Source organism: Borostomias antarcticus, assembly GCF_949987555.1.
Source record: "Borostomias antarcticus genome assembly, chromosome: 19".
In the NCBI taxonomy this organism is placed as follows: domain Eukaryota; kingdom Metazoa; phylum Chordata; class Actinopteri; order Stomiiformes; family Stomiidae; genus Borostomias; species Borostomias antarcticus.
The window spans coordinates 21,596,695-21,609,326 of NC_140252.1; the positions used below are offsets into that span (position 1 = coordinate 21,596,695).

Here is a 12,632-nt window from a genome sequence, read left to right on the forward strand (position 1 = left end):
AGTACACTAGTACACTAGTATGTAAAACAGCAGCCTCACCTATGAGCTCGTAGTACGTCCTGATGTAGACTTGGCGTATTGTGGAGTTCAGACAGGCCTTGTACCTCATCCTCTTCACAGCAGCTGTCACATGCAGTGTGCAGGCATAGATCCCTCTCAAGAGATCACAACTACACGCAATATAGTGTGCAATAAGAGAGACGCGTTTTCAATATGCTGCAATTTATTACTGCCTAAGAAAAGTGGAAGATATACAGTAAGAAAGTTGGAGGATAGGGTTAAGTTAGGATATGCGATAGGACAGCTGTTTCTCTGGGAACTCTGGCATTCCGCTCCAGATCTGTTTGAACGCGACGGTTCAAAACAACTCGTTTGTCCTGTTTGATATCTGACTCTTCTACGCTGAAGGAAGCTGGCGTCTGAAGGACAGAACACCGCTGGGGGGCCCATAAATAAAGGTGCTGTTTTTTTTGTTGCAATGTCTCAGACCTGCTGCTGCCAGGTGATCGCTGCCTCCAGGAGTTAGCCTGGACCCTGTCTTGCTGCAGGTGACCTCTCCAGGAGTTAGCCGGGTCTCCGTCCTGCTGCAGGTGACCTGTCCAGGAGTTAGCCGGGTCCCTGCTCCTCCTCCTGCCTCATCCTCTTCCTCAGGATCTCTCCGATGGCGGCCAGCGGGTTGCTCTTTGAGGACAGGTCCTTCACAGCTTCGCTAAACCGATTAGTCTCCGTCTCACTACAAGGAGAAACGCATGTGAGGCAATAACAACAAGACACAAATAAACTGCCATGTCATGAGGTAAAATACAGAATCTGTGAATCCACGTTCTATGAAATTGAGAGTTAAACCGGTTTAGAGGCAGAGCAGCTGAGGAGCTGGTCAGATACAGAAGGGTTAGGGTTAAGAGAGATTCTCACATGAGCTTGCGTTTCTGTGAAGCCTTCATCAGGCTGAAGTCCGTGGGTTCCGGCTTCTTCTTCACCGGCCTGAAGGGACGAGACGACAAGATGAGCAGGAACATGGAGGCCAGCCTCTACAGAGCGTCTGCACCATGGAGGCTAGCCTCTACAGAGCGCTCTGCTCTACAGCCCAACACACAAAGCACCATGGAGGCTAGCCTCTACACAGCGCTCTGCTCTACAGCTCAACACACACAGCACCATGGAGGCTAGCCTCTACACAGCGCTCTGCTCTACAGCCCAACACACAAAGCACCATGGAGGCTAGCCTCTACACAGCGCTCTGCTCTACAGCCCAACACACAAAGCACCATGGAGGCTAGCCTCTACACAGCGCTCTGCTCTACAGCCCAACACAAAGCACCATGGAGGCTAGCCTCTACACAGCGCTCTGCTCTACAGCCCAACACACAAAGCACCATGGAGGCTAGCCTCTACAGAGCTACAGACGGGTCTGAAGTGTCCATCTTGTGCTTTGCTAGGCGAGCCGGCCTCTCCTCTCCGACCCTCAACACTGTTGGCCGTCCTAAAACTTGACTGAGCGTTGGACGTAGCAGCAGCTTATCAGCCAGTTCTCTCCATGCTGGAACATTTATTCTTTTCCTTCAGATTTTCAGCTAAAAAACACCAAGCCATTCCTTCTGTGTGAAGTTATGCAACGTCTCTTTCAGACTTGTTCTAACCCTAACCCTCTTTCAGACTTGTTCTGGATCTTAACAACAGAGACATCAGAAATATCAGTCAAATGAAGACAAGCGAAGCACACAGGCGCTCCCCTGCCTGGCTACCACACCTCTGGTCTATCTGGGGATAAACATCTCTGTGCAAACCAACATGATCATTAACTAAGCTCAAAGGTGACATCTATACACATACAGACGTGGGCAAAATTGTTGGTACCCTTCCGTTAAAGAAAGAAAAACCCACAATGGTCACTGAAATAACTTGAAACTGACAAAAGTAATAATACATTTAAAAATAAAAATCATCCATTGCTTTTGGCCTGTACAAAAATGATGGTACCCTTAACCATTGTGGGTTTTTCTTTCTTTAACGGAAGGATACCAACAATTTAGTCCCCGTCTGTGCATATAGACCTTGTCTCTCACCTTGCCTACAGGTTATGACACGTTATACGCCGCCATCTTGTTTTATCAGAGCCAGGTCTAATCAGGCTGAGAGAGCTTCCGTCGGCCTCGGCTCCGCTCAGACATTTACAACCCTGGGTGAAAAACTACCCATCACATTAAACAAGCCTCGCAGTGTTTCCTGGCCAGGCTGGATTATAGCAATGACCCCCCCCGCCCCTCCCCCCCCCTCCCCGCATGGTGGCAGCGGCACTAAGTCCGTCTCTCAGCGTTCATATCCAAAGAGCGGTCAGGATAATTGAAACTACTTCTGACAAGACCTGACTTGATTTACCCGCCGAATTACCGCTGGAGGCGACGGAAGGAGTTTTTTATTGGATTCATGACGTCGTCTCTGACCGTCTCTGGTCACCAGCGAACAGGAGAGCTGCTAAAAATGGGTCATAAAATCTAATAATGCCTCCATTTCCTGCAGCAGTCGCATTAAAGACAGTCTCGTATTGTGACCTCTCCTCTTCACCTGACTAAAACTCCCTCCTCTTCATCCCGTATCTGACGCTGGCCTGTGTGGAGGAGCCAGACCCCACCGGCCTGCTGGCCCTCTGGCGTCTCTGGAGCTGCTCTGGGCTGAGCTCTGGGCTCTGGAGCTGCTCTGGGCTGAGCTCTGGGCTCTGGACCTGCTCTGGTCTGGGCTCTGGCGTCTCTGGTCTCTGGAGCTGCTCTGGGCTGAGCTCTGGTCTCTGGAGCTGCTCTGGGCTGGGCCCTGGTCTCTGGAGCTGCTCTGGGCTGAGTTCTGGTCTCTGGAGCTGCTCTGGGTTGAGCTCTGGTCTCTGGAGCTGCTCTGAGCTCTGGAGCTGCTCTGGGTTGAGCTCTGGTCTCTGGAGCTGCTCTGGGCTCTGGTCTCTGGAGCTGCTCTGGGCTCTGGTCTGGTCTCTGGGCTCTGGTCTGGTCTCTGGAGCAAGGCTGCTAACCCAGCCTCTAACGAGCCGCCTGGAGCGCCCACCACCGGGAACGAGGGGGTCCCCCAGAGACCGGCCCCCAAACCGGGACGGGGGTATTAAGGCACTTACACTCTGTTCTTTACCCGGGGTATTAAGACACACTCTGTTCTTTACCCGGGGTATTAAGACACACTCTGTTCTTACCCGGGGTATTAAGGCACACTCTGTTCTTTACCCGGGGTATTAAGGCACTCACACTCTGTTCTTCCTGCGGGGTATTAAGGCACACTCTGTTCTTTACCCGGGGTATTAAGGCACTCACACTCTGTTCTTCCTGCGGGGTATTAAGACACACTCTGTTCTTACCCGGGGTATTAAGGCACACTCTGTTCTTTACCCGGGGTATTAAGGCACTCACACTCTGTTCTTCCTGCGGGGTATTAAGGCACACTGTTCTTTACCCGGGGTATTAAGGCACTCACACTCTGTTCTTTACCCGGGGTATTAAGGCACACTCTGTTCTTTACCCGGGGTATTAAGGCACTCTGTTCTTTACCCGGGGTATTAAGGCACTCTGTTCTTTACCCGGGGTATTAAGGCACACTGTTCTTTACCCGGGGTATTAAGGCACTCACACTCTGTTCTTTACCCGGGGTATTAAGGCACACTCTGTTCTTTACCCGGGTATTAAGGCACACTCTAATCTTTACCCGGGGTATTAAGGCACACTCTGTTCTTTACCCGGGGTATTAAGGCACACTCTAATCTTTACCCGGGGTATTAAGGCACACTCTGTTCTTACCCGGGGTATTAAGGTACACTCTGTTCTTACCCGGGGTATTAAGGTACACTCTGTTCTTACCCGGGGTATTAAGGTACACTCTGTTCTTTACCCGGGGTATTAAGGCACACTCTGTTCTTTACCCGGGGTATTAAGGCACACTCTGTTCTTTACCCGGGGTATTAAGGCACACTCTGTTCTTTACCCGGGGTATTAAGGCACTCACACTCTGTTCTTCCTGCGGGTGGAGGCCCTGGCGGAGGGGAGGAGCTGGGAGAGCTCTGGCAGGGCGTCGGCCAGCGGCCTCATGTCTCCCACCACGGGCGTGGCCTGGCGCCGGGCCAGCGCCACCTGCTGCTCACGCGCCAACTTGATAGAGCTGATCTCTGGGAGAGAGAAACACACAACAGACCCGTTTAAAACACTGTTACTCTACTGTAAGTCTTCCCATCAATCATTGCCTGCTGTTGTGCCCTTGAGCAAGGCACTTAACCCCAATATATAACTGTAGGTCACTTTGGTTAAAAGCGTCTTGACTGAAACGTATCCTAAATGTAAGCGGGACGTCCCCAGAGTGAATGAGATCAATCAACCCCTCAGATCCTCCGGTTAAAGGAGCCAGGCTGCGACGGGGTTGATCGCTTCATAGATGACTGATGTTTCCACGCCGTGTGACGTGAGGTGAAACACGTGACGTGTGACGTGACTGGATCACATGACGCACTACATCACCGCCGCAATAAATACTGTGATCACAGCAGGAAGGAAATGACATCCCAACCAGATGTCACAAGGCGATGCAGTAGATTCAACACCTTTAACATATCCTTCCTTTTCTTGTTGTTGTTTACATTTGTGATGTGAAGTCAGGTCTGTCTGTGTTCCGCTAGCGTAGATAGACGACGGAGGACGGGGTCTTTACTCGGTGAAATGAGCTGGATCTGAGCTGGATCTTTCTGGGATGCTGATAAAATGTGTGACTCGCAACTCGACTCGAGAAAAACAGCTCAATTCAAAATGATGTTGTGCAGGTTCATCGGCGTTAAGGTAGCCTACGTCTCACTCAATAACATGACCTGAGCACACGGGCACACATGGCGGTCGCGCCTACGCACGCCGGTCTCCATCGGCCTGGTCAGCGCGGTCCAGAGGAGACTCCGCCCCCTCCCACCCGCCTGTTCCCGGAACGCAGCCAGGCTCAGCACACTAAAGATCATCATCATCATGAGACAGTTTTTTCTCTCCTTCTTAATTTCCAGAGAACTGTCGGAGCGCGGTGCCGTCTCGGATTTCAGAGACGGTCAAAAGGACCATTAGCTCCTAATTATATGCATGCAGGATACGTCTAGTGTTTCTCAGGAATTGATTGGATCAGCAGATTGGGTTCCCAGTGATCATAATTATAGAGGCTGTGGAAGGAGGTGTGGGGGGTTTAATTACAGAGACAGCGCCAGCGTCCTCCCAGCGTCCCAGAAAGATCCAGCTCAGATCCAGCTCATTTCTCCCAGTAAAGACCCCGTCCTCCTGAGGCGTCTATCTACGCTAGCGGAACACAGACACACCTGACTTCACATCACAAATGTAAACAACAACAAGAAAAGGAAGGATATGTTAAAGGTGCTGAATCTATCTTGTGATAGTAAGTTGTGGAGTCAGCTGGTCTTTGAGGATTAGTGTGGTGCTTGGTTGTGTGGAGCTGATACTAGGTGTGTGTGTGTGTGTGTGTGTGTGTGTGTGTGTGTGTGTGTGTGTGTGTGTGTGTGTGTGTGTGTGTGTGTGAGAGTGTGTGTGCGTGTGTGTGTGTGTGTGTGTGTGTGCGTGCGTTCGTGCGTGCGTGCGTGCGTGCGTGCGTGTGTGAGTGTGTGTGTGTGTGTGTGTGTGTGTGTGTGTGTGTGAGAGTGTGTGAGAGAGTGTGTGTATGCGCGTGGATGCGCAGCAGGCATACTCACTATTCAGCCAGCGATCCCTCCTGTCTTTCATCTTCTCCTTCTTAGACTGCTGCTGCTGCTTCTCTTCTGGGCCTGTAAACACACAGACGTCCACCCTGTTAGTCTGTAAACACACAGACGTCCCCCCTGTTAGTCTGTAAACACACAGACGTCCACCCTGTTAGTCTGTAAACACAGACGTCCCCCCTGTTAGTCTGTAAACACACAGACGTCCCCCCTGTTAGTCTGTAAACACACAGACGTCCACCCTGTTAGTCTGTAAACACACAGACGTCCACCCTGTTAGTCTGTAAACACACAGACGTCCACCCTGTTAGTCTGTAAACACACAGACGTCCACCCTGTTAGTCTGTAAACACACAGACGTCCACCCTGTTAGTCTGTAAACACACAGTATGTCCATCCTGTTAGTCTATGAACTAACCACCCTGTTAGTGTGCTCCATCACACACACACACACACACACACACACACACACACACACACACACACACACACACACGTCCACCCAGTTAGTCCGCCTCAACCAACATCACACACACAGGATGTCGACCCTGTTTATTTCCTGAAACATCACACACACACAGTGCATCCACCCCGTCAGTCTGCCAATACATACAGTAGGATGTCCACACTGTTAGTCTGCTCAAACAACATTACACATACACGGCATGATGCACACACATACAGGATATCTCTCTCTCTCTCACATACACACACACACACACACACACACACACACACACACACACACACACACACACACACACAGAGTAATAAGCAAAAACGAGACAGACAAAATCTATATTCATGAGATGAAAGGGAATATTTGAACTAGGGCCTGATTTTTGACATACCCATAATGTTGATTAATGGAGAACATTTTCAGCTGTCTGTCCGGGGCTCATTTGAGTTACAATACCATCATTACAATACCCATTCATTTGTTCAGACCTATATGGCTCTCTCTGGAAATAGGAAGGCGGAGAAATACGTGACTAGCCGGCACTATTGTCTTCAATACAACAAGGAGCAGAAGAGGACTATTCTCTCACTATCAACACAAGCTGCTATGGTCACGTTTAAAGATACATGTCTGACTCTGATGAGGAGCTCAGTTCATCTGCCGATCCGTACAGGGAGGGGTATATAACCACACTACTGCTCTATAGATAGACAGGGAGGGGTATATAACTACACTACTGCTCTATAGATAGACAGGGAGGGGTATATAACAACACTACTGCTCTATAGATAGACAGGGAGGGGTATATAACTACACTACTGCTCTATAGATAGACAGGGAGGGGTATATAACTACACTACTGCTCTATAGATAGACAGGGAGGGGTATATAACTACACTACTGCTCTATAGATAGACAGGGAGGGGTATATAACCACACTACTGCTCTATAGATAGACAGGGAGGGGTATATAACTACACTACTGCTCTATAGATAGACAGGGAGGGGTATATAACCACACTACTGCTCTATAGATAGACAGGGAGGGGTATATAACCACACTACTGCTCTATAGATGGACAGGGAGGGGTATAGAACTACACTACTGCTCTATAGATAGACAGGGAGGGGTATATAACTACACTACTGCTCTATAGATAGACAGGGAGGGGTATATAACTACTGCTCTATAGATAGACAGGGAGGGGTATATAACCACACTACTGCTCTATAGATAGACAGGGAGGGGTATAGAACTACACTACTGCTCTATAGATAGACAGGGAGGGGTATATACTGCTCTATAGATAGACAGGGAGGGGTATATACTGCTCTGTAGATAGACAGGGAGGGGTATATAACTACACTACTGCTCTATAGATAGACAGGGAGGGGTATATAACCACACTACTGCTCTATAGATAGACAGGGAGGGGTATAGAACTACTGCTCTATAGATAGACAGGGAGGGGTATATAACCACACTACTGCTCTATAGATAGACAGGGAGGGGTATAGAACTACACTACTGCTCTATAGATAGACAGGGAGGGGTATATAACTACACTACTGCTCTATAGATAGACAGGGAGGGGTATATAACTACACTACTGCTCTATAGATAGACAGGGAGGGGTATATAACTATACTACTGCTCTATAGATAGACAGGGAGGGGTATATAACTATACTACTGCTCTATAGATAGACAGGGAGGGGTATATACTGCTCTATAGATAGACAGGGAGGGGTATAGAACTACACTTCTGCTCTATAGATAGACAGGGAGGGGTATATAACTACTGCTCTATAGATAGACAGGGAGGGGTATATAACTATACTACTGCTCTATAGATAGACAGGGAGGGGTATATAACTATACTACTGCTCTATAGATAGACAGGGAGGGGTATATACTGCTCTATAGATAGACAGGGAGGGGTATATAACTACACTACTGCTCTATAGATAGACAGGTATAGACAGGGAGGGGTATAGAACCACACTACTGCTCTATAGATGGACAGGGAGGGGTATAGAACCACACTACTGCTCTATAGATGGACAGGGAGGGGTATATAACCACACTACTGCTCTATAGATAGACAGGGAGGGGTATATAACTATACTACTGCTCTATAGATAGACAGGGAGGGGTATAGACCTACACTACTGCTCTATAGATAGGCAGGGAGGGGTATATAACTACACTACTGCTCTATAGATAGACAGGGAGGGGTATATAACTACACTACTGCTCTATAGATAGACAGGGAGGGGTATATAACTACACTACTGCTCTATAGATAGACAGGGAGGGGTATATAACTACACTACTGCTCTATAGATAGACAGGGAGGGGTATATAACCACACTACTGCTCTATAGATAGACAGGGAGGGGTATAGAACTACACTACTGCTCTATAGATAGACAGGGAGGGGTATATAACTACACTACTGCTCTATAGATAGACAGGGAGGGGTATATAACTATACTACTGCTCTATAGATAGACAGGGAGGGGTATATAACTACACTACTGCTCTATAGATAGACAGGGAGGGGTATATAACTACACTACTGCTCTATAGATAGACAGGGAGGGGTATATAACTACACTACTGCTCTATAGATAGACAGGGAGGGGTATATAACCTCACTACTGCTCTATAGATAGACAGGGAGGGGTATAGAACTACTGCTCTATAGATAGACAGGGAGGGGTATATAACTATACTACTGCTCTATAGATAGACAGGAAGGGGTATATAACTACACTACTGCTCTATAGATAGACAGGGAGGGGTATATAACTACACTACTGCTCTATAGATAGACAGGGAGGGGTATATAACTACACTACTGCTCTATAGATAGACAGGGAGGGGTATAGACTGCTCTATAGATAGACAGGGAGGGGTATATAACTACACTACTGCTCTATAGATAGACAGGGAGGGGTATAGACTGCTCTATAGATAGACAGGGAGGGGTATATAACTACTGCTCTATAGATAGACAGGGAGGGGTATATACTGCTCTATAGATAGACAGGGAGGGGTATATACTGCTCTATAGATAGACAGGGAGGGGTATATACTGCTCTATAGATAGACAGGGAGGGGTATAGACTGCTCTATAGATAGACAGGGAGGGGTATAGACTGCTCTATAGATAGACAGGGAGGGGTATATACTGCTGTATCTATTTCCATCCCCTCCAAAGAACATCCTGCTCAGGGATGGAAAGTTTGTCCTCTCACCTTGAGGTCCCCAGTGCTCTAGGCCAGTGGGACTGTGCAAGGGCATGTGTGTACCAGCGTGTTACCGTGTGTGTGTGTGTGTGTGTGTGTGTGTGTGTGTGTGTGTGAGTGTGTGTGTGTGTGTGTGTGTGAGTGTTTGATGTGGGGCCCGGGGGAGGGGTAAACGTTTGTTCCCATCCTGCCCTTCCTGAGAGAGGAATGAACACTGATAGCATGGTGGTCTGGTGGAGCCAATCACACGCTGGTTTCATGCAGCAGGGTGATGTTGTCTGGTGGACATTATCTCACCGTCACATTACAATAGAGTAAGAAGCAAAAGATAAGCCACGGAAAGGAGAACTATAATGTGACGTCTGTGACGTCATTTGTCTGCTACTGTGAGGACGTGTGTTCCAACCCACACAACGACAAGCCCTGGGTGACAGCCAGGCTCAGGAGGACCAGGCTGGCGGAGGAGGAAGTCAGGAAGAGTGAAGACAAGGAGCGGTTTAAAGAGGCCAAGTAGAGGTTTAGCACGGCAGTGAAGGAGGCTGAACGATGCTCCTCTGAGAAACTACATCAGTTCTGAGAGGAACACGTCCTGTCTGGAAAGGCCTCAGACAGATCACCAACTACAGGCCGAAATCTCCCCAGTCCATTGACGACCCACGCCTGGCCAACGACCAGAATGAGTTTTACTACAGATTTGACAAACAATGCCCCCCCCCCCCCCCCTCACCCCCACCCAACAGCCCCATCAACCCAACCCCCATTTCGACAAGGGCCCGGACCTCCCCCCTCTTCTCCCTGTACATCAACAGCTGCACCTCCAGCCACCAGTCTGTCAAGTTCCTGAAGTTTGTGGACCACACCACCCTCATCAGACTCATCTCTGGGGGAGACCAGTCTGCCTACAGGTGGGAGATGGACCAGCTGCTGTCCTGGTGCGGCCAAAACAACCTGGAGCTCAACGCTCTCAAGTGGAGATGATTGTAGACTTCAGGAAGAAACCAGCCCCCTCCCCATCACACTGAACGACACCCCAGTGTTCACTGTCGACTCCTTCTGCTTCCTGGGCACAACCATCTCCCAGGACCTCAAATGGGAACTAAACTCCAGCTCCCTGGTGAAGAAGGCACAGCAGAGGATACACTTCCTGAGGCACCTGAAGAAATTCAGTCTACCAAACAAAATGATGGTACTCTTATACACCTCCATCATCGAGTCCATCCTTGCCTTCTCCATCACCACTGATGTAGGACGAGACGGCGTAACTCTCAATCTCCATTGTAGTTCATCCCAAAGGTGTTTGATGGGGTTGAGGTCAGGGCTCTGTGAGGGCCAGTCAAGTTCTTCCACACCAACCTCACCCAACCACGCCTTTATGGACCCTGCTTTGTGCACTGGGGCAGTTATGCTGGAACAGAAAAGGGTCTTTCCCAAACTGTTCCCACAAAGTTGGAAGCATAGAATTGTCCAAAATGTCTTGGTAAGCTGAAGCATTAACATTTCCCTTCACTGGAACTAAGGGGCCTTGGCCAACCCCAGAAAACCAACCAGACCATTATCCCCCCTCCACCAAACTACACAGTTGGCACAATGCAGTCAGGCAGGTAACATTCTCCTGGCATTCACCAAACCCAGACTCGTCCATCAGACTGCCAGATAGAGAAGCATGATTCATCACAGAACACGTTTCCACTGCTCCAGAGTCCAGTGGCGGCGTGCTTTACACCACTTCATCTGACGCGCTTGGCATTGCGCTTGGTGATCTAAGGTCCTCTCGTCCAGCATCAGTGTCTGACCTCACAAACGCTCTTCTTGATGAATAGGCAAAAATTCCCACTGACTCCAAAATCTTGTAGAAAGCCTTCCCTGAAGAGTGGAAGCTGCTATAGCTGCATATGAATTTAGAATGGGATGTCATAAAAGCTCCTGTATGTGGAATGTGTAGGTGTACCAATACTTTTGTCCATATAGTGCATCTATAGGACACAGCACACTCACATGCCGCACACACACCCACACACTCACCTACACACTCACCCACACACTCACCTACACACTCACCCACACACTCACCTACACACTCACCTACACACATTCACCCACACACTCACCTACACACTCACCTACACACTCACCCACACACTCACCCACACACTCACCCACACACTCACCTACACACTCACCCACACACTCCCCTACACACTCACCCACACACTCAGCCACACACTCACCCACACACTCACCCACACACTCACCTACACACTACACTCTGCATACTCACTGTATATATACACTGACTGCACTACTTTAGCTTATCCTTTTTTTTTTGGACTAGCTTTTTGTACTTGCCCTTTGCACTGTCCTGTCTTTGCACTGTCCTGTCTTTGCACTGTCCTGTCTTTGCACTGTCCTGTCTTTGCACTGTCCTGTCTTTGCACTGTCCTGTCTTTGCACTGTCCTGTCTTTGCACTGTCCTGTCTTTGCACTGTCCTGTCTTTGCACTGTCCTGTCTTTGCACTGTCCTGTCTTTGCACTGTCCTGTCTCTGCACTGTCCTGTCTTTGCACTGTCCTATCTTGTCCAATGCTGGGAAATGTTATGCACCACGACTGAAAGCAAATTCCTAGTAGGTTGTAAAACTGCACGGCAATTAACAGATTCTGATTCTGATAATGTGGAACTACCACTAGGCTGCTAATTAATTAGGCCTTAGACCGCCCGAAAAAAGGTTCGACCCAAACATCATCCCGACGGCTGAGGGCAGATCGACCCAAACATCATCCCGACGGCTGAGGGCAGATCCGAGGCGCGGTGGCGTCTGGGAGGGTCTGAGCACGATCGATCGCCTCCTTCCCTCGACTTTGGGGGGAAATGAAGTGTCAGTAGAGCAGGAGGGGTATTTATAGCGCCCTGGCGGGAGGGGGGAGTAATTAGCGACTCAGCGGCGCTGCTGAGAGAGAACGGACTGAACCAGGACGTCACGTACCGGGCCACCGGGGGAAAAACATTACTATGTAAACGACCGTCATGACGATGTAAAGCCCATTAGACCGCTAACGTGGTCACAGATAGCGGCATCTGTCAGAGAGAACAAGGGAGGCTGGTTTGCCGGAGGTGTGTGGGTGGATGGATGGATGTGCTGGGGAGGTTATTAATAGGTTGTTGGAGCGTTCCAGTGAAAGAGGCGTGTTCAGATGAAG

General features: G+C 49.1%; 1 protein-coding gene across 2 annotated transcripts in view; it reads right to left on the reverse strand.

Moving 5' to 3' along the window:
* Positions 1-292: 292 nt before the first annotated feature.
* slx9 (SLX9 ribosome biogenesis factor) overlaps positions 293-12,632 on the reverse strand; it is a gene marked incomplete at its 5' end in the record, with an annotated part of 48,316 nt that continues 35,976 nt past the window's right edge. For both annotated transcript variants that reach the window (XM_084454137.1, XM_084454138.1), the window contains 4 exons: positions 293-733; positions 916-984; positions 3,994-4,153; positions 5,717-5,788. In XM_084454137.1, the coding sequence (XP_084310263.1) occupies positions 607-733; positions 916-984; positions 3,994-4,153; positions 5,717-5,788 (428 nt within the window). In that variant the 3' untranslated portion in view covers positions 293-606. The remainder of the gene's footprint in view (positions 734-915; positions 985-3,993; positions 4,154-5,716; positions 5,789-12,632) is intronic.